This window comes from Budorcas taxicolor, chromosome 13, assembly GCF_023091745.1.
Source record: "Budorcas taxicolor isolate Tak-1 chromosome 13, Takin1.1, whole genome shotgun sequence".
Lineage (NCBI taxonomy): Eukaryota > Metazoa > Chordata > Mammalia > Artiodactyla > Bovidae > Budorcas > Budorcas taxicolor.
In genome coordinates this window covers 31,103,484-31,129,431 of record NC_068922.1, presented here as the reverse complement: position 1 = coordinate 31,129,431, position 25,948 = coordinate 31,103,484, and the positions used below count along the sequence as shown (strand labels likewise).

Here is a 25,948-nt window from a genome sequence, read left to right as displayed (position 1 = left end):
ATCAAGATCATAGACACTGGAGATTGTCTGAAACCATATATCATCATCAGAGGTTTGGCAACAAACATCTAACAGGCCTAGTCTGGATATCTCGGGGAACTGTCTAATCAGATGTCATCTGCTTCAATTCCAGAAAATCTTTACTTCAGGTCACCAGGTGATGTACAGGTCCAATCAGGGTTCAGTGATTTCTTTAGGTGAACCATATGAATCCAAGAGTCTATTCCTGAGAGCTTGGTTTCACAGGGTTGGTCAGAGGTACCCAATAGGAGCCTTTCCAGTGAGGATGAAGTGAGTTCTTCTGGAGGAGTCTTTTCCAATAGACAAAATCTCCAGGTTTCAAGATGTAACGCTTAATGTCTTCATCTCTCAAAGGTACACTATGAAAAGATTATGCTATTAAAACATGGTTACTTTTACTAGCAATTAATCCCTTGCAGTATTGGAATATCTCTCTTTTTACCAGTTGTGGGTTAAAATAAGTGAGAGCCAAGTGCATTGGAAATTCTGGGGCTATCTCAAAAGATAAGAGTTTATATGTTTCAAAAGGGGAGGATCCAAGATTTAGAAGGACTGATAGCAATGTTTTTGACCAAGGTGTTTGGAGGGCTTCTATAAATTTGGCTAAGTCTTAATGATGCTGTTTGGTGTTCAATTAAATCAGAGGATTGAAGGTGGTAAGCACAGTGGAAGTGCTGTAAAACTAGTCAAACAGCAGACTTGTCAGAGTACCTGGCCAGTAGAATGGATTGCCTCAATCACTGTGAAGTCTGAGAGGAGTTCCCCAGGTAGGGATCCTCTTTTCAAAAGGACTTTTGCCACAGAAGAGCGAGCAGCCTGTCTGCAAAGGAAGGCCTCAGTCCACTGTAAAAACATATAGATCATGACTAAAACATATTTATATCCATTAGAGGAAGAAATTGTATAAAATCCATTTGCCAGAGCTTGAATGGTCCATTAGGCAATTTAAAATGTCTGGGAGCAGCACAGACAGGCTTCCCTTAGTTCTACTTTGGACAAGTGGGACAAGTGAGGTAGGCACTTTTCTCAGCCTTGTTAATGTTTCCTCTCTAATATTGATTCATGAAGGCAATCATCTTGTCAGGAGAACAATGGTTTAATGCATGCACAGTGGTGGGGAGTGAGAGTTTTAGAGTGTCTGGTAGCAATAGGTTGTTATTTGATGTGAACCAGAGCTTTCTCTTTTTATCAAACCAACAATAATTGAATTTCCAATCTTATTTTCCCTTTTCTGAGGCCAGTTTCTGGGCTTCTCTAGCCAGTTTTTCTAATTTTCCTTTTGGGCCATGACAGAAGTTTGGTTGCTATTTGTTCCTTTAAGGGCAGCATTGCTTATAAAACTATTGTCAAAGTGATTTTCCTTAGCTTACAAAGAGTCAGGTTCACAATGTCCCAGAATCTTAATAATAGCTAAAGTGGCAAGGGAAAGTATCACATCCAATAATTCCTAAACTTGAGAGGAGGCATTTAAAACTTTTTTGCCCCTGGAAATAAGGAGGGCATATTGCTTAGTAATGAAGACACATTGTTCCCACAGTATTCCAAAATTATGAGCTACTCCAAAAGCTACTATCAATATGAGGTACTATCAGTATAAATATTAGCAGTTTTATCCTTGGTTAAAGTATGTGTATGTGTGTGTGTGTGTGTGTGTGTGTGTGTGTGAGTGTGAAGTCACTCAGTCGTGTCCGACTCTTTGCGACCCCATGGACTGTAGCCTGCCAGGCTCCTCTGTCCATGGGATTCTCTAGGCAAGAATACTGGAGTGGGTTGCCATTTCCTTCTCCAGGGGATCTTCCCAACCCAGGGATCAAACCCGGATCTCATGCACTGCAGGCAGACGCTTTATCCTCTGAGCCACCAGGGAAGCCAGTTAAAGTGTTAAAGTATAAGCCCATGTTAAAGCATATAATTCAATCTGGGCCAAAGTAGCCTTAAGTAAGGATGCTGCTCAGCAACAGCAAAATGAGTCTTAGTAGCATGTTGTTTAGTCACTAAGTCGTGTCTGACTCTTTGCAACTACATGAACTATAGCCTGCCAGGCTCCTCTACCCATGGGATTTCCCAGGCAAGAATCCTGGAGTGGGTTGCCTTTCCTTCTCTAGAGGACCTTCCTGACCCAGGGATTGAACCTGCATCCCTCGCACTAAAGGTGGCTTCTTTACCACTGAGCCACCGGGGAAGCCCCATAAAAGCATACCTGGAACTATTCGTATGTTTGCCATTGTCACCTTTTAAATGAGAGCATCAGTGAACCATGAAAAGCCAGCATCACACAGTGGAATTTCCTGTAGATCATCACAAGGAGTCCGAAGGTGGTGCATCAGTGTTAAGCATCATGAGGGACTTTGCTGGTGATGGAAGGGAGAGGAGTAGCTGGGTTAAGGGCTTTGTAATGTAAAAGAGTTATGTGAAGATAATTAACAAAAGGACTGAGAAAGGTTGAATGTGATGAGAATTCAGAACTTCTACCACATGAGATACAAAAACAGTTAAAAGGAATCTCACAATAATTTTCTCGTAATTTTAACCAAAAGGAGTGACTGTAACGACTGTAAGGCATGGGGGATATCCCCATTCTACAGGGGCCAGTTGCTGGCCGTGATACTCTATGTGTCAGTGTTGCATTCTCTTGCTTTTCGTATAAAAAGGGAAAAGAGAATCTGATCATTGGGATGCCCAAGGACAGGTGAGTTCATCAAATTGCCTTTAAGGCCTTGAAGGTTATATTATCACGTTTCCTCTTAAAATTGGGTTGAGGATGTTATTGTTGAGTAAAACATACAGAGATTTAGCCATAAGAGAGAAATCTGGAATCCAGTTTCAGCAATAATCATCTAGCTAGAGAAAACTTCATAGTTGTGCTTAGTTTCAGGTTTTGGGAAATGTAGGACACCACAAAGTCTGTCTGGACCTAGGTACAGCCCTTGTCCTGATAGCAGATACCCTAAATATCAAAGCTGGATTTGGGCAGACTGCAGTTTTCCTTTGGTGATCTTAGGTCCCTTTAAGGCTGAAAGCTTTAGCACATGGATGCAGTTTTCCTGTGAGGCTTGAGATGCAGCATGAAGAAGCAAATCACCCACATGTTGCAGCTAAGTAGTTGAACTTCTAGAGAACTTTGTATGATCCAGACCAGCCTTCACAATTCCTGAGCAACAAGGACTCTGAGTAAAACCCTGAGGTGTTACTGTCCAGGTGAGTTGTTCTTCTTACCAAGTAAAGGCAAAAAGGTATTGACTAGCTTCATCAACCAGAATGCTAGAGAATGCACTGCATGAATCAATTACAGTAAAGAATTTGCTTCCAGTTGGACTGATATCAGTATCATGTGAGAGTTGGGGACCATACAATGGAAAAGGATACCAGTGCTGTTGATTGTTTGGAGGTCCTAGATAAATCTGACCTTTAGCTTTTGTCACTGGTGAACTGGGAATGCTTCAAAGGATAGTACAAGGGATAATGAAACCTTGAGCTTTGTAGCTTCCTAGTAGGGTTTTTGTGTCTTGAAGAATATTTGAATTTAAAGACTTTTTATTAATTCTGGGAAGAGGTTTTGAGGGGTCTACTTGAATCTTCATAGGAGGTGTGTTGTGAATTTTGCCAACATCAGTTAGAGATTTTGCCCATAAGGAAGGTGGTAGCTGATTCAATAGAGACAAATGGTAAGTATTTCCAGAATCAGCTCTAGAACCAGCAGAGATAGAAGACTGAAGGTGTCAAAGGGTCATCTAATTTCCCCTGTTGGTTACTTCGATGACTCCTGTCAGAATCTTGAGTTATTTCCCCCTTCTTGGACAAAAATATTCCAGCATGGCACTTCTCCAAGATGTCTTGACCTGACAAATGGGTAGTGCTAGAAGAACCAAGGGAAAAGCACATGCATCTTCCGAAGGACTTAAACAAAAGGGAATTGGTTCAGAGACAGGAACCTCCGGAGACTCGTTAGATCCCCACTATGTGAACTGTTTCTGTTCTCTGAGGCAGGGGCTTTTTTAAAAGAGTAATGGAATTGAGCACCGAGAGTGTGGCTCTGGGGTCAGGTAGGACTGGAAGAAATCCATTCCTAATCTAAAGAAATGTTTCTCCACACAAGTTAAGAGGGAAGATTAGGAAGAATTCCTGCAGTTCCTTAGAGCCCCATCAGTGTAAACTGGGAGGATGTTGAAAGGCCAGTTAGAAGGCCAGTTAGAAGTGCTTCAGGCTGAAGGTGTCTGAAGCACTTAGATTTGTAACAATCTCTTTTCCAATGTCCTGGCTCTGCAATAATAGCAGATACTAGTAGGGTATGGTTTCACTTAAGAGCCTTCTTTTGCTGGGGTTGAAGATTAAGAATTTTGGCAGTCTTCCTCTGAGGTGACTCATTTGGAGTTGGAGAGAGCTGGTTTGACACATTAGCTAAATCCATCCTGATCCTTGTTACTAGAAGGGAAAAGGCCCAGTTCAGCCCATTAATAAACATAGTGTTAAAAGCTACCTGGGTGAAATCAACATCTAAAAGGATATCAGAATTTTCCTTAAAAATGATGTGAAGTTGATTGTAATAATCATGAACAGTTTCATCAGATTTTTGTGTGTGAGCCTGGATTTTGTTCCAATCAGCAGGTTTTAGAGAAACTCCAGGAACAATGTGATGAAGCCTCCCGGGGATTGCCTGAGCCTGATCATATAATGATAGCAGGCTGGCCTCCCAGCTGTAATTCTAGAAACCTTTCAGGATTTCCCTCAATTAGTAGTTTTCATCCAATGCTGATCCTAGCCTTCACTGACCAGCATAAGAACTAGCTGATATAAGGTTGACAAGTTTAAATAATTATATTAAAATTTTCCAGCAATCTGTGAATATCCTCAGTTACTTTGGGAAAACTTTTGACTATAGCTCACAATTCAGCTTTGGTTCAGGGAATACAAAAAATTAACAGTTCAGCCTCTGCATTCTTGGAAGGCTTAATTTTAAACAGACATTCCAACAAGTTCAGAGGAAAAGCGAATGAGAATAGTTTCAACAGGGAAGCTTGGTAAGAGAATTGGCATGAGGGTAACTGACAGTACAGAGAAGGAGGAGACAGTATAGCTAGGAAGAAGGAAGATGGCCCAGGAGATGGGCTCGAACCCATGAAGAGCCAAAAGAGAGAGACCAGATGATGTCAGGGGCAGAGCCTGAGACAGAGAAGCTGAAGAAGAGGAGCCTGAGGCACTGGGAGCCATTTTATCTCTCATTACTCATGTTTTCCTTAAAATCTTACTTTGTAAAGAAGCAATTCTAGACTCCTGATAATGTTGGGAAGCTTCCAAATACCAATCAAAGTAAGCATTCCACTAATTTCTGGAAATTTTGAGCTATTGTCGTCCTCTTTGTTTCTAAAAAAATTTCAACTTTGGGAATTTCAAAAGTTCATCATAATGATCATTGAGATCCTAATCGCCTTTGGTCAGGTTGGCCCATTTAGTTAGAAATGTGCATAAGGAAAGACTTCAGTTCTTAAACATCAGATTTGCCAGAGTCTCTGTTTGGAAGGTACTCTCACAATTTTTAGTTAACTGGGCTCTGATGTCTCAGAGGTTTTTCTCTAGAGTAAAAGAACAATTTTCAAACATTTTGCAGCATAAGCATCTCAGTTCAAATAGCTCACAAGCCTAAAACACCAGTCAATTCAGAGGAAATATCTTGTTCCTAGAGGAGCTTGGCCAAAGGCTTTTTTAGACATTTCCAGAGACTAGCCCTTTGCAAAGGAATAGGCTGAAGGCTGGACAAAAACAGGCACAGTTTCAGTGAAATGTCCCTTGCTCCCGAAGGAATGGATCAAAGGCTAGTCTGTTTCAACTGAAACAGTCTGATCTCAAATCAGACAGAAGTGCCAAGTGAGTACTTGCATACAGAGTAAAGCACTGACCAGAAAGATGAAGCTATAAAATAGATTCTGAATAAAATCTAGAGAGCTTCAAATGCAAAGAGAATGTGAGCTCAGATCCAGGAGAAGGATCTTCAGACTCCAGATCGGGTGAGAAAAGCAGTGAATGACAATGGGCTGAATTGTGGGTGCCATACCTGTTTGCTTACCGAACCACCAAACTGTGGATCTGAAGTAAACAGAATGCTACATGTTCCTCCAGCAAAGATGGGCTTATCCAGGATCAGCAGAGAACTGCAATTCAGGATGTACAACTGCAGTGATCTACTGCAAGTCCCTGCCCAGCAGGAGGACGATACTTTTTTAGAGAGAAAAGGAAGCCAGGAGGGCAGTCAACAGAATCCATGACTTTTATTGGCTGAGTCCATGCTAGCAGAGAGAGGAGTCTTCTTTCTTCTTCCTGTTGGGCTCAGCTACCATCATGGGGTGTGAGAGTTCCTTCTGGTTTCTCCATTCTTTATAATTGAGGTTTCTTTATACTAATTTTGACAGAAATTAATGAAAAATCACTCTTATGTTCCTCATTGAACTAAAAGCCCCTTTAAATATGAAGTATGGACATACAGTCAACAGTAGGATCCTGCCACATTCTGGATGATCTTAGGTTAAATTAAATAGCAATAATGTATTTTCTAGACGTAGATAGTACAAAGGACATGGTAAGTGAAATGGGGCTTTTTAATCGTTCAGTAGAGAAATACTTGTAACACTGGTAGTGCCACACTGGTAATGGGTGCTTAATAAATATTGGATAATAAGATATTGGTTTTTAAAACTAAAAGGTTTTTGTTTTATTGGGCTTTGGTTGATATTACTAATTCTGTTTTGAAAAGAATATAATACCTAACTTACTGCGGAGAGAAGAGGATGGTTTTGAGGACACTGATCTGTTTATTCCAAAAACCTTGCTCCTCTTCTAGACATGCCATTCTGTGCATCAAGAACGGATGTTTTTTTTTCAATGAAAGAGAAGTCCTATTACTGGACCATGTTCAACTATCTCTAGTTACTTTTTTTTAGCCTACCAGTCAATGTCTCTTTAGGGCCCAACTGGCATTGTGTCAAAACAAAGACACCCTCTGAGCACCTGAAAGGCAATGCAAGTTTAAGTTGTCACATTGGAAAGAGGTTTTCTTTGCTTTTATCTTTACAAAAAGCACAAAGTTTTGTATGGGAAGAAATATAAGTACATATATATATATATAAACATATATATACACATACAGCCATATATATATATGTATTTTTTATTCAACATTTATTAAGCCCCTACTTTATACAGGTAAGCATTTGTTACACATATGTTAGATGCTTCATATATAAAGCACAATTTACTCTCATAATATATGCTTTATAGCCAAGAATAAATAAAATGTGAACATTGTTCTTATGGTAAGTCCCAAGTCCTTCACATAGATTACTAGGCTTCATAATTGCTAAATTAAAGGGCTTTGTTGTTGTTGTTGTTGTTGTTTTCCTCTTTGTCCTTACCACATTCACGATCTTAAACAGTCCGATGTTTAGCAGTTATCAGGTACTGGGCCAGGTACTGGGAATGTTCAAGACAGACAAGATCCCATTTTTTGTTAAGTTACTAAGAAGTTGATGTCAAGAAGCTGTTTGTTTAAAACCTAGAGAGATTCATATTGTCTTTGGGGATAATCTTATCCATATAGGGCCATGGTTATGATTAGATATGTTAAATTTTAAATGTACAGCACAGGGCTGATGCACGCCTGATGTTCAGTGAATGTTAATTCTCTCACCCTGCCATTTCTAAAGTGTCTTGTTTGGCAGTTCAAAAAATTAAATGGACAACACTGAGCTCTCCCCCAAGAGGACAGAAGATAAACACAAAAAGCAAGTTTCATCCATTTTATTCTTTAATAGACAGTAAATCCTGATTATTGTATTAACAAATCTAATGCTTCATCTTTTTTTCTTCTCATCCATGAGAAGTTAACTTTGATTATTTTGTCTTCCTTGCTTGAGTTTTATTTTTAAAGTATAATTTGTGGAATACAAGATGTTCCTCTTTATGCAGATGATAATGAGAAGGGCTTTATGGCAAGGCCTCCGAGTTATTTCTGCCCTGGTCTAAACTATATCCAGATGGGCACTTGGAGGCATTCCCCTAGGGTGGGGGAGAAGCATATGGAATATGTCAAGTTCTAAAACATGGGGTTTGGATTGTGGATACCGTGGTGAAATTGAGTAGGAAAAAGAACTGGAGGAATTATGGTTGAATCTGTAACACAAAAGGAGGGGGAAAATAAAACCCCCAAAGAATTTTTTTTATAAAACAGATGTTTAAAGGAATTAGCAGAAAGTGTATTTCATGCTGGCAGAGTCCTTTTACAATGTGATTGATCTCGGTTCAAAAATCAAAATGAGATAATGAGAAACAGAGATCATACTATTTTTGTTCCACATCATATTTTTACTAGCAGACCTGAGCCAAAATTTTGGAAAGAAGATAGGTTTGCTTATAAAATGAACTGGCCTAAAACAGAAACTTCCAAGAACAATAAAACTTTTTTAAAAGTTAGATTTGATTCTAAAAGATATCCTAACATTGTTTCTAATGAAAAGCCTTTTGTGACATTTAGCATTGGATTACACGAGTCTGGTACAAAAACAGAAAAACCGAGCACTTAGTGATCTTCTGGACCCTTGGGTCAGACTTTAATGTGCACGTTGATCATCTGGGATCTTATTAAAATTCACATTCTGATTCAGCTGGTTGGGACCAGATGCTTCATTTCAAACAAGCTCTGAGGTGATGCCAATGCTGCTGGACCACATGCAACATTTTCACTAGAAAAGATTTAGGGGCAATTTTGTGTTAATTGGGTTTCTCTGGTGGCTCAGACCATAAAGAATCTTCCTTCAATGGAGGAGACCAGGGTTCAGTCCCTGGGTTGGGAAGATTCCCTTGGAGAAGAGAATGGCTACCCACTCCAGTATTCTTTCCTGGAGAATTCCACGGACAGAGGAGCCTAATGGGCGACAGTCTAAGGGGTTTCAAAAACATAACTGAGTGACTAAACACTTTCTGTTTTTGGTAAATCACCTGTAGAGAAAAATAATCACCTTTTCTTTTTTATGAGAATCAGAATGCAATTTTAGCATATTTTGCATTGTTGATAATATTATGGGCAATAAAACTGAGCCTAAATTTAAGAGCCAAACTTGAAAACCATCCTAAGGATAGATTCAGAACAATTATTTGCCAAAACTGATTGTTCAGTTCAATCTCTCAGTCGTGTCGAGTTTGACTCTTTGCGACCCCATGGAGTGCAGCATGCCAGGCTTCCCTGTCCATCACCAACTCTCAGTTGGTGATTGAGATAGATTGTAGATATAAACTGTCTCATGAAGCATTAAACTGTCAAGGAAGACAGTGGAGACAAGACAAATGTGTGGTTCATTTAGCCTGATGTGGATCTTTCCTGTTTTTTTCTGCTACTCAGTTACCTCACTTGTTTAGTTGCTAAGTTGTGTCGACTCTTTTGCAACCCCATGGACTGTAGCCTGCCAGGTTTCTCTGACCATGGAATCTCCCAAGCAAGAATAGTGGAGTAGGTTGCCATTTCCTTTTTCAGGAGATCCTCCCAAGTACTCCTTGAGTCTCCTGCGTTGACTGGCAAATTCTTTACCACTGAGCCACCAGGGAAGTCTGTGAAAACAGCCTGAAATATAGACCCAAGTGATCTACATGGTAATAACCCACCTTGATGGGATTATTGAGAGGCACAGACTCACTGTCCTGCTGGAGACCTACCAATGCTAATATCTGGTTTGGCAAGCTGTTAATGGAGCGGAGCTGACCAGTTTGCTCCTGTCCTCTGGTTAAAAATGAAGCCTCAGAGGTGTGCCTGATACATTTGATCCCTTAGTGGGGCGTGAGGTCCCAGTAACTCCAAGCTAGTCAGCTGTTCCTGAAGCATCCTAAGCTGTTAGTTGAGACAGAGGCCCTGAAGGGCGCTGGCTTACCGGCGTCATGGGAAATCCTGCTCATGTTGAGCAGTACTTGAAAGATACACAGCAGGGAAGTAAGTTTTCTCTTCTGGAGAACTTTTCCCCCTTCCCAACAATTTCTTTTCTTCCTTTTTTTTTTTTTTTAATGTCTCTGCTTTTTTTTTTAATTTTAATTTTTACTTTATTTTACTTTACAGTACTATATTGGTTTTGCCATACTGCACTGGGTCTCAGTGTGGCATGCATCTTTTTTAGTTTTGGCATGTGAACCCTTAGTTGAAGCATGTGGGATCTAATTCCCTGACCAGGGATCAAACCTGAGTCTCACACATCAGGAATGCAGAGTCTTAGCCACTGGACCACCAGGGAAGTTCGACAGTTTCTTTAATCTTGCTAAGCCATTCTTTCTTCTTCTCTTTATCCTGTCCTTTTCAGCAAAAATTTTTTACTTCTGAAAAAAGAATAGTGTGCACTCACTTCATTTACTTCTTAAAAAACCGTTAAATTACCTTTTTATTTTAAAAATAATTTTACATGAATAAAATATTACAGGGCAGCAAAAGTTCCCCATCCATATTCCCATACCTTCTCATCACAGAGATAACTGGTGTTTTCAATTTTATGTTTATCACCTCTATGCAAGTTTATATACTTTTATTATATGTATATTTTATGTCTATATATCAGTTCAGTTCAGTCACTCAGTTGTGTCCAACTCTTTGCGACCCCATGGACTGCAGCACACCAAGCCTCCCTGTCCATCACCAACTCCCAGAGTTTACTCAAACTCATGTCCATTGAGTCAGTGATGCCATATACCTGTCTCCATACACACTACATAATATTGCTTTCTGTTTTATTCTTTACATAAGTGCAGTAATGCTTCCTGATTTTTCTGAAATTGTACTAAATTTATAGATTGATTTTGGAAGAATCTTTATTTAAAGACTTTTCATATTAAATTTGGAATATCTCTCCATTTATCCAGTCTCCTTTTAGATCCTTCACTAAAAGTTTATATTTTTTCCATGAAAGTCCTATAGATATTTTGTTACATTTATTCCTAGGCATCTTATTTTTTATTGCTATTAAAAATGGCATCTGTTTAAAAATTATGGATGTACCCTGACCACCTTACCTAAAATAACCTTCCTTAATGACTACACTTTTTCCTCCTAGAATTTATCACTGCCTCACAGTATTTCTATTTCTTTGTTTATTATCTACTTCTAGAATATAAGTTTCCCAAAGGAAGGAACGTTATTTTCTTCATTATCTTGTCCCAGTGTCCCAATATAATACAGAGACAAGTATTTGTTGTATGAATGTTGACTTAGGTACAGTCCCTAAATTTTTGTTTGCTGGTTTAAGGAAACCATATTAATTTTTGCCTATTATCTTATCTAGCAGCCATTCTATTTTCTAGAATGTCAAAAGTTGTGCATCTTGTGTGCTTCTCTATCTTCAGTGCCTAGAAAAGGCACTTGGTGGATATGTATGAATAAGCGAGTGCTCTTAAATATTGGTTGGCAGCACTTGCCTTCTAGTTCTTACAGCCATTTTCCCTTTCCCTGAATTACTGCCCTGAAGAACCCTTCAGTATATCGTTTAACAAAGTGATGAGAACAGGCTTTTCTGTGTTATATCTTATTTAAAAGAAATGTTTTAAAACTTTTACCTCTAAGTATATTTGCTATAGATATTTGGTGGGTAGCTCTCATCCAGTGAGAAAATTTCCCTCTATTTCTAATTTTCTAGAGTTTTTATGATGAATGGATCTTCAGTTTTATCAAACACTTTTCTGCATTTGTGCAGAAAACATTGATTCTTCCTTTGTGTATTTTTTGATCTAATTTTCTCTTTTAACGTGTGTGTGTGTGTGTGTGTGTGTGTGTATGACAAATTGTTCCAAGATCTTTTCATCTTAAACCATTGTGTTTAACATGATTAAAATTTACATATCTTACAAATTGATGGATTCATTTAGCTAATATTCTATGTAAGATTTTTCATCTGCATTAGGAGTAAAATAAATGTTTTGAGTTACCTAAAGGACACTTGATTGAAATTAAAGAAAAAAATTTGACAAGTGAACAGATCAACTCAGCAAGTAACTGAGGAGAATCCCCAAATTTATTTGATCTATTTAACCCCTAATTTTTCTTTTTTTTTCCAATCAGAGCCTTCCAGTTGGAGGAATCTCAGGACTGCAGCAGAGATTTTGTGGAGATCCGGGAAGGGAATGCCACTGGGCGCCTGGTGGGACAATACTGTGGCAACGCCCTCCCCCTCAATTATTCATCTGCTCTCGGGCACATCCTGTGGATCAGATTTGTCTCCGACGGCTCGGGCAGTGGCGTGGGCTTTCAGGCTGCATTTGCCAGCAGTGAGTCGGTTGTTTTAGTGATGGCTTCCAGAAGATGTCCTACAAACTAGGAAGGATAGCAGTGGTTTCAGTAATGCATTAAGAACAATTTATTTATTGTCTCTGTGGAATTACTTTATATTGTATTAGAAAAACTAAATTATATACGAATGGCTCATAAAGAGCCAGGGAGAACGTTCTCAGTAGCTCTAACATTCTTTTAAGCTCTAGTGTCTGCCTAATTTTAAGTTAAACTTTTTTATGATAGTGTGTTAAGAGAGTTTTTTTAAAATTATATTTTGGTTTCAGTTTGGTATTCTTATGTCAAATGTGTTTCATTTGATGCCATAAACTCTATTGTCTTCTAATTAAAAACATTTAGTATTACTTTAAGGTACTCCTAAGTGCTCAGATGTTATAACAGGATATTTTTCTAATAAGATAAAGTATGAAATATTTTTACTTTCTAACTCAGCTTTTTCATAATGAGTTATTCTACATGTGATTCAAAATGTCAGTTTCTCTTTTATAATTTTAAAACATATGTTTCATTCTTTTGTAAGACAAAATAAAATAAACCAAAATTATAAAACAGGGCTGGTAATGCCCCTTCCCTTGTCTCCAGGTCCCCTGGGGTCTGGGAACCCATTTTACATGAGAAGCTATTGCTTGTTTTCACACTGAGGAGCCTTCCAAGGAGATGGAATTCCATTCACAATATCAACTCTTCTCCAAGGAATTAATAGATAGCAGAGAAACCACAAGGGAAGCAGTATTTCTTTCAGTTTTGAGAAAAGAAATTGCAGTCAATTAAAAGTTCATCCTTTTCAACACCCCTTGCCTTTTGTCTCTTTCATTTGATTAAAAAGCTGTTCTAAGTAGGTCTGATTTACCACCCTATTTTCCTTCCTAGTATTTGGCAATGATAACATTGTGGGAACGCATGGGAAAATTGCCTCTCCCTTGTGGCCTGGAAATTACCCCCACAACTCCAATTACCAATGGATAGTGAATGTGGAAGCATCTCAAGTTATTCATGCCACAATCTTGGAGATGGACATGGAGGGCACACTTAACTGCTATTATGACAAATTGAAGGTGAGTTTTTAAGAGCAATTGATGTTTATACATTTTGGTGAATTGCTATTGGCAATGACAGATACAAGTTATTGTCTATTAAGCATTTGCAAATCATAGCGGATGGTCTACCCTACACCATGAATAACCCCGCTAGGTTACCCAAACAATGGTAATTCTGGTATTTCATTTGTTAGTTTTGATTCTGTAGCTAACCTTTTCCAGCATTATTGTAATTTTTTTGTTGGGCCTGTCTGCTGCTGCTGCTGCTAAGTTGCTTCAGTCGTGTCCGACTCTGTGGGACCCCATAGATGGCAGCCCACCAGGCTCCCCTCTCCCTGGGATTCTCCAGGCAAGAACACTGGAGTGGATTGCCATTTCCTTCTCCAATGCATGAAAGTGAAAAGTGAAAGTGAAGTCGCTCAGTCGTGCCCGACTCTTAGCGACCCCATGGACTGCAGCCTACCAGGCTTCTTCGTCCATGGGATTTTGCAGGCAAGAATACTGGAGTGGGTCGCCATTGCCTTCTCCGTGGGCTTGTCTAAGCATGTATATTTATCTTAATTAAGTATTTATCCTATTTTATATCCCATTACTGAACTGACCCTGTTCATTCTTATGTTAGAGTGCTAAAAATTTGAACAATCATTTAAAAATAAGTATAAGTACTTATATTTAAGTATAAAAGTTGTGGTGATCATTGCCATTCAGACATTCGCTACTGTACCAATTCCCGAAGCACTATCAGATTACTTTTCATCCAGCTTTACTGAGATATATTTGACAAATTAATACTGTGTATATTTAAGATGTACAATTGGGTCTTTTCATTTATGTACACACTATAAAATAATAATCACAATCAAGCTAGTTGACACATACATCACATCGATTACCATGTTCTTTATTTTTGATATGATGAGAACACATAAGATCTGCCCTGTTAGCAAATGTAAAGTGTTACAATGAACTGTTATTAACTATAGTCACACTGCTCTACTTTACATCTTTAGAATTATTAATCTTGCACTACTGAAACTTTGTACCCTTTGACCAGCTCCCTATTTCTCACTTGCCCATCTCCTGGCAACCACACGCTATTTCCTGTTTCTATGGATTTGACTTTTTTACTATCAGAATCTTGAAGGCCAAGATGCCATCTTATTCATTTTAGGCCCTCAGTGCTTCACATAGGATCCAGTACTTGATAGATGCTCAATATGTTGGACAGAATTATCAGATAATTTGAAATCTGAACTTATATAACAGCTTCAATTAAGAAATTTATAGTAACACTTATAACAAATTTATTCAAATTATTTACAAGATGGAGGGAAGGACGTAAAGTGTAATTGGATAGCATCCATTCATGGGTGCAGAAAACTAAACGTGCTCAAGACTATGTATTTGGAAACTGTCACAAAATATATCTCTAACTAGGTAATCTAACATTTTGAACCAAATGAAAGAGGTTTCTTGAGCTTTGCGTATGCTGAACCTATGCAAGCTGTGATTCTTCTGTTGTTGCCAATTCTGCTTCTTTACTTCTTTGGAAAGAAACTCTGTTTCTTTACTTACCTGTAGACAAGTGAGCTCCTTTAGGACACCTGTCCACTTTCTCTCATGAAACTTGTCCTTTTTCTTGTTACTTTTCCCCTTTCTTCCCAATTCTTCCCTTTGAGGCCCCAAAGCACATTCAGTAAGCACTGTCGTGCAACCATCTTGGTTGTTACTTTTCTACCCACAAACTTTACTGTAAATTGTATAGTGAGCTACATCACATGGAGCATGTTTATTAGTGTAATTCTGCAGGAATGAAAAATAATTTTAAAACAAATTTAATTGTAATCATATTTTGTATTTCATTATACTGTCTTTTCTAAACTTATAGGTAATGTTTGCTTATTTATGATAAAATTATAATAGGTTATCCTTTTGACTTTCTATTTATGAAGAAAATGGAGGCAATTCCCTAAGTCCAGTGCTTTGTTCTCTGTCTTTTCCATGCAGATTTACGATGGGGCTGGCATTCACTCCCGACTGGTTGGAACCTACTGTGGTACTCAAACTGACTCTTTCAGCTCCACTGGAAGTTCTCTGACATTTCAATTTTCTTCTGATTCTTCGATCTCAGGGAGAGGATTCCTTTTGGAGTGGTTTGCAATGAATGCCTCTGTTGGACCTTTACCTACCATTGCAACAGGTCTGTCTGTGTGGTAATAAATGGCATTCTTTATAGGGGCTGATATGTATAGACTAATATCTCCAAGATTCCTACTAATAAAGGCCAAATACACAAATGAATAAGAATAATAATTGCAGTCTCAAAACCCTTCCTCTGTATGTTCAGGTGTTCTTTTAATCTCATAAATACATAAAGATTACATGTTTATTCCAAAAAGTGCTGGTTTCCCATTATATTTTCATAATAATTAGGGGCTTAGAAAAACATTTATTTTAATTAATTAATGTATTTGGCTGCTCCAGGTCTTACTTGCAGCACATAGGATTGTCCATCTTTGTTGGTTGTGGCTTGTGGGATCTTTTTTTTTTTTAAGTTGGGTATGTGAATCTAGTTCCCTGACCGGGTATTGAACCCAGGTCCCCTGCACTGGTAGTAGAGTCTTAGCTGCTGGACCACCAGGGAGGTCCTGATAATTGAGAGTTTGATACCCACAGGACATTACAGTTATACTTTCTAGAGATCACTTTAGAGATCTCTGCAAGTTTTGTCTGCAAATACCTAGGCACACACACACAATAGGTAAAGATCAACTGATAGAAATATTTTCCTCTGTATTAAATATCCTTTATTTTTCCTCTGTTATTATGAGTGTGCCTTCAGAAATGCTTTGCTTGGTACTTAGCAGGTGGTAAACTGTCTTGTTTCAAGGTAAAGGTGGCTGGCCTAAATTGTAAGCTTTTATTTTATTTTCCTGCTTTAAAGATATGTTAGATTCCCTCAGTAAGCTGTGTCTTGGGAGACTGTTAAGCAACTGAACGACTACAACAGTATGGGCTTACTTTATGCTTAACAAAAAATAGACACTGGATAACTGGGTGAAGTGGCAAAATGATGGTGAAAAGAGTAGAATACAATGTGTTTTTCTTTAAAAATTATGGAAATCACAGCATCTGAATTAGTGTAAAAATATTTATAAATTTCTTTGAGAAAATTGTTTGAATTTGGTTGTTTCAGTATAGGATTGTGGTTGAAAGTTAAAATGCTACCTTCTTTTCTACCAGCGCTGTTTCAAAGCTGTTGCTTTTCATTCTGCAGGTGCTTGTGGTGGGTTCCTGCAGACAGGAGATACTCCAGTCTTTCTCTACTCCCCAGGCTGGCCTGAAAGCTACAGTAATGGCGCCAACTGTATGTGGCTCATCCAGGCTCCAGATTCTACTGTGGAACTCAACATCCTTTCCCTGGACATTGAATCTCATAGCACATGCAGCTATGATAAACTTGTGATAAGAGACGGTGAGAAACATTCACAAAGTAAAATAAAGCAAAAAACTACCTACTTTCAACCCTGACACATATTTAGTTACATTCCGTTATAATCATACTTGTTTACTGCCTTCATCCAGTTTGCATGGAATCATGAGATACTAGAATTGGCTACATTTATGCAGAACACAGGCTTCCCTGGTGGTTCAGTGGTAAAGAATCAGCCTGCCAGTGCAGGAGATGCAGGTTTGATCTCTGGTCCAGGAAGATGCCCTGGAGAAGTAAACAGCAACCCACTCCAGTATTCTTGCCTGAAGAATCCCATGGACAGAGGAGCCTGGTGGGCTACAGTCCATAGGGTCACAGAGTCAGGCACAACTTAGCAACTGAACAACAACAATAACAACTACAGAACATAAGGACAATATTAAATTGCCATAGCAAGATAATTCACACACTGCACACTATGTTAAGGAGAGCATTAGGAAACATTACATCTGGTTTAAGAAGGAAATTATAAGCTGAGTTTCCAGGTTGTGCTGCTTTCTTGTTTAAAGGCTATGGAAATCAATCTTGATGTGTTATATCTATGGCTTTAAGATCCAAGTATGAAAAGTACTTATAATTTCAATGTATTCAGTTTTCCATGTCTACTGAATCTCTGGCTAGAATGGGTTGAAAAGTGAAATTCACTCAGTTGTGTCCAACTCTTTGTGACCCCATGGTCCATACAGTCCATGGAATTCTCCAGGACAGGATACTGGAGTGGGTAACCTTTCCCTTCTAGAGAGGATCTTCTCAACCCAGGGACTGAACCTAGGTTTCCCGCATTGTAGGCAGATTCTTTACCAGCTGAGCTACCAGGGAAGCCTGCAGAATGGGTAGCATTAAGGGCTAATAGTTTTCGTCTTTTCTTTGTAGTAATGCTAGACAGGGAATGAGAGGTGTGACTAATGCTTTAGTGAAAGATGTACAGAGTTGTAACTTTGCGATCTGCATGGAACAGAGGAGGAGAGGGAGGCTGTGTCCTCTTGTCAGTGTTTCTTACTGTTTGGTCCCCAGACCAGCAGCATCAACATCACTTGGGAACTTGTTAGTGATGCACATTCAGTGGCCCACCCCAGATCAACTAAACTGGAAACTCTCAGATGGGTTCTAGATCTGTCTGTCGTCAGTTAGTGTCAAGATCAGGGTGAGGAGAGTAAGACAGGACTGGGCAAGTACAGAGGCAGGTCCTGTCTTCATTTAAAACTGGAGTATTTTATTCACCTTACCTTTCATTTCCATTTTTCAAAGATTGCCCTAAAATATTTTTATTTTGATTTCTGAGGTCTTTGACATCTTCTTGAATTTTGCCCCCATTATATCTACTACTGTGGGCAAGAATCCCTTAGAAGAAATGGAGTAGCCATCATAGTCAACAAAAGAGTGCAAAATGCAGTGCTTGAATGCAAGCTCAAAAATGACAGAATGATCTCTGTTCGTTTCCAAGGCAAACCATTCACTATCACAGTAATTCAAGTCTATGCCCCGGCCAGTAATGCTGAAGAAGCTAAAGTTGAAGAATTCTATGAAGACCTACAAGACCTTCTAGAACTAACACCCCCAAAAGATGTCCTTTTCATGATAGGGGACTGGAATGCAAAAGTAGGAAGTCAAGAAACACCTGGAGTAACAGGCAAATTTGGCCTTGGAGTACAGAATGAACCAGGGCAAATGCTAATAGTTCTTCCAAGAGAACACACTGGTCATAGCAAACACCCTCTTCCAACAACACAAGAGAAGACTCTACACATGGACATCACCAGATGGTCAACACCGAAATCAGATTGATTCTATTCTTTGCAGCCAAAGATGGAGAAGCTCTATACAGTCAGCAAAAACAAGACCAGGAGCTGACTGTGGCTCAGATCATGAACTCCTTATTGCCAAATTCAGACTTAAATTGAAGAAAGTAGGGAAAACCACTAGACCATTCAGGTATGACCTAAATCAAATCCCTTACTATTATACAGTGGAAGTGAGAAATAGATTCAAGGTATTAGATCTGATGGACAGAGTACCTGAACAACTATGGATAGAGGTTCATGACATTGTACAGGAGACAGGGATCAAGATCATCCCCAAGAAAAAGAAATGAAAAAAGCAAAATGGCTGTCTGAGAAGGCCTTACAGATAGCTGTGAAAAGAAGAGAAGTGAGAAGCACAGGAGAAAAAGAAAGGTATACCCATTTGAATGCAGAGTTCCAAAGAATAGCAAGGAGAGGGAAGAAAGCCTTCCTCAGTGATCAATGCAAAGAAATAGAGGAAAAAAACAGAATGGGAAAGACTAGATCTCTTCAAGAAAATTAGAGATACCAAGGGAAAATTTCATGCAAAGATGGGCACAATAAAGGACAGAAATGGTATGGACCTAACAGGAGCTGAAGATATTAAGAAGACGTGGCAAGAATACACAGAGGAACTATACAAAAACAGATCTTCGTGACCCAGATAATCACAATGTTATGATCACTAACCTAGAATGCAAAGTCAAGTGGGCCTTAGGAAGCATCACTACAAACAAAGCTAGGGGAGGTAATGGAATTCTAGTTGAGCTATTTCCAATCCTAAAAATTGATGCTGTGAAAGTGCTGCACTCAATGTACCAGCAAATTTGGAAAACTCAGCAGTGGCCACAGGATTGGAAAAGGTCAGTTTTCTTTCCAATCCCAAAGAAAGGCAATGCCAAAGAATGTTCAAACTACTGCACAATTGCACTCATCTCACATGCTAGTAAAGTAATGCTCAAAATTCTCCAAGCCAGGCTTCAACAGTACGTGAACTGTGAACTTCCAGAAGTTCAAGCTGGATTTAGAAAAGGCAGAAGAACCAGAGATCAAATTGCCAACATCCGTTGGATCATTGGAGAAGTAAGAGTTCCAGAAAAACATCTAATTCTGCTTTATTGACTATGCCAAAGCCTTTGACTGTGTGGATCACAACAAACTGTGGAAAATTCTGAAAGAGATGGGAATACCAGACCATCTGACCTGCCTTCTGAGAAATCTGTAACAACAACAGTTAGAACTGGACATGAAACAACAGACTGGTTCCAAATCTGGAAAGGAGTATGTCAAGGCTGTAATTGTCACCCTGCTTATTTACCTTATATGCAGAGTACACCATGAGAAATGCTGGGCTGGATGAAGCACAAGCTGGAATCAAGATTGCCTGGAGAAATATCAATAACTTCAGATATGTGGTGATACCACCCTTATGGCAGAAATCTAAGAAGAACTAAAGAGCCTCTTGAAAGTGAAAGAGGAGAGTGAAAAAGTTGGTTTAACACTCAACATTCAGAAAACTAAGATCATGGCATCTGGTACAATTACTTCATGGAAAATAGATGGGGAAACAGTGGAAACAGTGACAAAGTTTATATTTTGGGGCTCCAAAATCACTACAGATGGTGACTGCAGCCATGAAATTAAAAGACTATTACTCCTTGGAAGAAAAGTTATGACCAACCTAGACAGCATATTAAAAAGCAGAGACATTACTTTGCCGCCAAATGCCCATCTAGTCAAAGCTATGGTTTTTCCAGTAGTCATGTATGGATGTGAGAGTTGGACTATAAAGAAAGCTGAGTACCAAAGAACTAACTGATGCTTTTGAACTGTGGTGTTGGAGAAGACTCTTGAGAGTCCCTTGGACTGCAAGGAGATCCAACCAGTTCAATCCTAAAGGGACTCAGTCCTGAACATTCCTTGGAAGGACTGATGCTGAAGCTGAAACTCTAATACTTTGGCCACCTGATGCAAAGAACTGACTCTCTGAAAAGACCCTGATGCTGGGAAAGATTGAGGGCTGGAGGAGAAGGGGACAGCAGAGGACAAGATGGTTGGATGGCATCACCAACTCAATGGACATGGGTTTGTGTAGATTCCAGCAGTTGGTGGTGGATAGGGAGGCCTGGTGTGCTGCCTTTCACTGGGTCACAAAGAGTCGGACACGACTGAGTGACTGAACTGAACTGAACTAGGAGTGCAGGCTCAGCATTATGGGTTTTATTTCCCAAAAGATGCAAGAAGCATAGAATTTTCTATGAATTTCCTAGTTATTAAATTTTGGCAATTGATGAAAAATGCTTCATAGCATTTTTTTGGACCAAACAAACATATTTATTATAGGCCCACAGGTGTCTAAAGTGCATTTTTGTGTCTCCTGTATCCCCTCAACCATAGACCCCCCCTCTCCCCCATTTATAGTGAGGAAAAATCAAATGGCAGAGCATCTTTGCTTTCCTGCTGGGCAGTAGGTGAAGACTCAGGTCAATCATATAAATGTGTTTAGATGATAAGCCATAACTTTCTGCCTTTTTCCTATCAACAGTCTCCTCTAAGCACATTGCCCAGAGGAAGTATCATCTTTCCTCCTTTTTTTTAACTCTTTCCTTAGAAAAAAAATGAAAATCAATAGACCCAACTCAGTCTCATTGAAAGATAAAATATATACTTGTGAAATAAAGCTTCAAAATTTTCTGATGCAGATAATTAGAAATTAAGTCAACAGATTTGGGCTGAAATATATAGCAAACTAGCATAATGAAGATAAAAATGCAAGAGGAATTACAGATAAACTTCTGAATGATAAAATAATGCATAGTTACCAGAAGTCAGAACTCCTCTAAGAATGCCAGGTATTTATACTGTGCCACTACATTCGGGAACTTGTTTTCTAAACTAGCTAGTAATGTGTGAGTTTTAGGTTGTAGTCAATGTCAAAAAAGAATCATTTTGCTAGTTGAGTGAAAGGGTCAATTTCCTCATGTCTTACATTCTATTTTTATGTATTTTTTAAGTTTGAAATCATTAATTCTATGCCTTAGGGGAGAAAAAGCAATGTATTTTCCCAGTCAAAGCATCCAAGTCTGTTATAATCCCCTTTGCTCCATTCAGGCTTTAACTGAAACAGCTGTTTTGATCAACATTTAAAATTGAGAGAAGCCAAAGGGAAAAGGGCCATGGGGTGACCCAGTCCTCACTGGTGTTTCTGAAGTGCACACTTGCTGACACTAGCTTTTTTTTCATCTTCTGCACGTGGACAGAAGTGTGTTCTTTGAATGGCAGAACAAACAATGAGCAGCCAAGAAGTGAAAAGGGAAAAGAAAAACACTCTGCAGGTGAAGGCACACTCCTGGGCAAATGACCTTAGAACAGTGGCATTGGATCTGGAGATGAAGAATCAGACGTTTTGATTTTTGGATACTTGACCTTCAGCAGTCAGAATAGCTTAGTTTAGTGTCTGATGCACACATCAGCACTGGTCTTCAATTATTTCCCAATCTCACCTCCTCTTGTTTTGAGTTTTAGTTCCAGGAAGAACTGTCAACCAGTGTTTGAAAAGGCAGTGGAAGTGGCAAAGAAGTCATTATTAAAAAGTGTAAAGAAAAAGGCAGGCAGCCCCACTACAAACCACAATGATGTAACCCCTGGAGTGTACCTGTATCTGATAATCTCGTTGTCTCCTAGGAATGGGGGTGTTTTGAGAATAATGTATGAGGTGCTTCTCCTGGGTTGCACTGGTGGTGGAGCCGACTCTTTTTGAAAGTTTTTTCATTGGAGAACAGTTGATTTACAATGCTGTATTCATTTCAGGTATACAGTAAAGTAAATCAGTTATCCATATATGTATATTTACTCTTTTTAAGATTCTTTTTCCATATAGGTAATTACAGAGTATTGAGTAGAATTCCCTTTGCTATGTATTAATAATAGATGTTTATTGGTTATCTGTTTTATATATAGTAGTGTATATACGTTAATCCCAATCTCCCAATTTATTCCTCTCCCCTCCCCTATGGTAACCATAAATTTGTTTTCTACATCTGTTTCTCTCTTTCTGTTTTGTAAATAAGTTGTGGAGGTGACTCATAAGACAGCATTTCACACTGACATTTCCTTTCCTTGGTCATAGGAGACAACAGCATGGCCCAGGAGCTAGCCGTTCTCTGTGGCAGGGAGGTCCCCGGACCCATCCGGTCAACTGGAGAGTTCATGGTGATCCACTTCACCTCGGACATCAGTGTAACTGGGGCAGGCTTTAATGCGTCCTTTCACAAGAGTAATATATTCTCTTAATTTGTTCTAATTCATTTCATCTCACCTCTCCTATCTCTTGCTGTCTCTCTAACATACTCTGCTCGTTTTTCAATGACAAGACACAGATTGTAAGTCAGAGTGCACAAGTCTCTGCCTAGCCTCTGGGGAGGAGGGGTTATCCTGATGTCATGTACTACTGCTGCTGCTAAGTCGCTTCAGTCGTATCCAACTCTTTGCAACCCCATAGACGGCAGCCCACCAGGCTCCGCCGTCCCCAGGATTCTCCAGGCAAGAACACTGGAGTGGGTTGCCATTTCCTTCTCCAAAGCATGAAAGTGAAAAGTGAAAGTGAAGTCACTGAGTCACGTCCAACTCTCAGCGACCCCATGGACTGCAGCCCATCCATGGGATTTTCCAGGCAAGAGTACTGGAGTGGGGTGCCATTGCCTTCTCCGTCATGTACTAAGTCCTGATCAAAAACACAAACAACAAAAAAACTGGTCACACTGTACAGAAGGACCTCCGCCTTCAGTTTTCTGGGTGGGGCATCTTCTCTCCATAGTAAGTCTATGAGAAAGATGTCTCAAACAATATTTCAGCCCAGGTGATGGCTGGAACCAGAAGACAGTGCATATCCATAACACAGCAGGGGAGTGATAAGTCAGAGTTATCCTCAGTCTAAGAAATAACCAGTCAAAGTAATACAGGAGAAATCGTTGTAAATCCCTTGGTTGAAATGATTCATTTAAAGGTTGTCAGGAAGAGTTTGCTGCTCTTAAAATATGAATTTGGTGAGTCCAAGAAGATGCACAGGATATGGGAGGCTGTCATGTCGAGTATGATCAAGAATTTGAACACTTGACAAAATGTGAAGTCCAACCATCATTTTCAACCCAAACTGGATTAAAGTTAAAGAAGTAGCCTACAGAATGTGCAGTATCTGAAGATCCCCATATTTGTAACTGAAAACCATAATTTTAAAGTAGATTATCAATCTAGACATTAAACATGAACATTTCCCCCACTATTATGTATGGTTACTAGAGAGTAGGGAGCAATTGAAAATAAATGGCCGCCCTTACAGTCAAGGCGGGCTGGCTGTGGAATGGTCTAAGACAGTGGGCTTGGGAATTAGATGGACCTAAGGTAAATTTCCACTGCTGCATTTTAACTGGTGGTGTGAGCCCTCTGCACTCACTCATTGATGCTCCGGTGGGTCCCTGATAGCTGGCAAATGACTGACTTCGCTTAGGATGTCGCGCTCCCATTTCTGTCAGATCTCTGCTCAGATATAACTACAGTTACGTGGCCTTCTCTGACTGCTCCAGACAATATAATTCCATTTTCCCACTCCCAATTCATCTTTGTAAACTTATCACCACCTCACGTATTACATATGTGTTTGCTGTAAGTCTGACTTGTCTATAAAGGAAGCTTCATGAAAGTTAAGGGATTTGTCTCTACTGCTGACTTCTACATCCCTATCTTACTAACAAAAGCACAGTGAGGAACCAGGAGCATGTGCTCCATCTGTACTTGTTGTGCTCATTGTTTCCAACGTTTTGGTCCCAAGTGAGTTTCAAAGCACATTTCTATTGCCTACACTGAAAATTCTCAAGACAAACAGAAAAAGCACCAAAATCCAGTTGCGAGTGTTATCTAAATGCAATCTTTGTTTCTTCTTGGCAAGGTTGTGGTGGATACTTGCATGCAGACCGGGGGATTATCACGTCACCCAGGTACCCTGAGACCTATGCACCCAATCTCAACTGCTCTTGGCATGTCCAGGTCCAGAGTGGCCTGACCATTGCTGTCCACTTTGAACAGCCCTTCCAGATTCCAAACAGAGACTCCTCTTGCAACCAGGGGGATTACTTGGTGGTAGGTCTTTTTTGCTGCTTTTTCTAATTACTTTTTCTACACACTTCATAACAAAATGATGATATTTTTTCCTTTGGGCTGTAAGTTGATAAAACCCGTATACCTTGTCTTCATCAGTATGAAGGTAATTGTGCAATTTTAATTTGTCTTTCCAGCTCAAAAATGGACCTGATCTTTCTTCTCCACCCTTGGGTCCCCATGGAGGAAATGGTCGTTTTTGTGGCAGTCACCCTTCATCCACTCTGTTCACTTCAGATAATCAAATGTTTGTTCAGTTTATTTCTGATAATAGTAATGAAGGGCAAGGATTTAAGATCACATATGAGGCAAAGAGTTTGGGTAAGTATATTCACTGAGAATTTTGTCTATACTTCCCTGCAGTTGCTTGGTCTTCCTTGTTTAGATAGATTTGAGGAAAAAATATGTAGGTTTTTTTTTTTCCTGAACTAAGAATAATGATGTCATTAAGAATAACTACTATTATCAAGCACTTACTTTGTGCTGGATACATTGCTACCTCATCATGACTACATCTTTTAGTTGTTCCCATTCTCTAGATAAGATGAGGCTTAGATTATGTAAGAAAATGAATGAACTTCTACATGAATATAAGTTGATCTGATCTTAGTGATCCCTGAAATTCCCTATACTTTTCCATTATAAAATGTCTAATTATAAGTTATATTTGGTTACAGAAACCTTGTAAGAATGATAATTACATTGTTTTGTAATCATTTGTATGCTTCTTTTTAGATGAATGTATAATCCTTTGATTCTATTATTACCCATCTAATTATATAGTACAGTAATGATCTGACTTAATTACACTTGATTGTAATTGTATTTAATTCTGCTGTAATGATTTGATTTTTGTGACATTTACTTTAGATAACATTTAATTTAATAAATAAGTAAACAAGCTTCAAAAAAAAAAAGAGGGAACAGTGTCAGTAGAGAGTGAGCCTTTGGTCCCTTAAAATGAGATAATTCTAATTCCAGTTTAATCCTATGACCTCAGTCTCAGATTCCTGGATATATTTCAAAATATATATTCATCTAAATGAAGCCATATGTTTTATGGCACATTCTCTAAAATATGAGAATTTAAAGCATCAGCATAATTTCCTCCTTTAAGGAAATAGGGAGAGGAGAGGAAATAAATATCCACCAGCTGACATAG

The 25,948-nt window shown here is 39.0% G+C and overlaps 1 protein-coding gene across 1 annotated transcript in view; it reads left to right on the top strand.

Annotated features, from left to right (window-relative positions):
- CUBN (cubilin) overlaps positions 1-25,948 on the top strand; it is a 265,197-nt gene that overhangs the window by 155,311 nt on the left and 83,938 nt on the right. Inside the window, exons 37-43 of the mRNA XM_052651051.1 lie at positions 12,095-12,300; positions 13,193-13,377; positions 15,367-15,559; positions 16,637-16,834; positions 22,763-22,909; positions 24,578-24,768; positions 24,924-25,107. Of these exons, the coding sequence (XP_052507011.1) occupies positions 12,095-12,300; positions 13,193-13,377; positions 15,367-15,559; positions 16,637-16,834; positions 22,763-22,909; positions 24,578-24,768; positions 24,924-25,107 (1,304 nt within the window). The remainder of the gene's footprint in view (positions 1-12,094; positions 12,301-13,192; positions 13,378-15,366; positions 15,560-16,636; positions 16,835-22,762; positions 22,910-24,577; positions 24,769-24,923; positions 25,108-25,948) is intronic.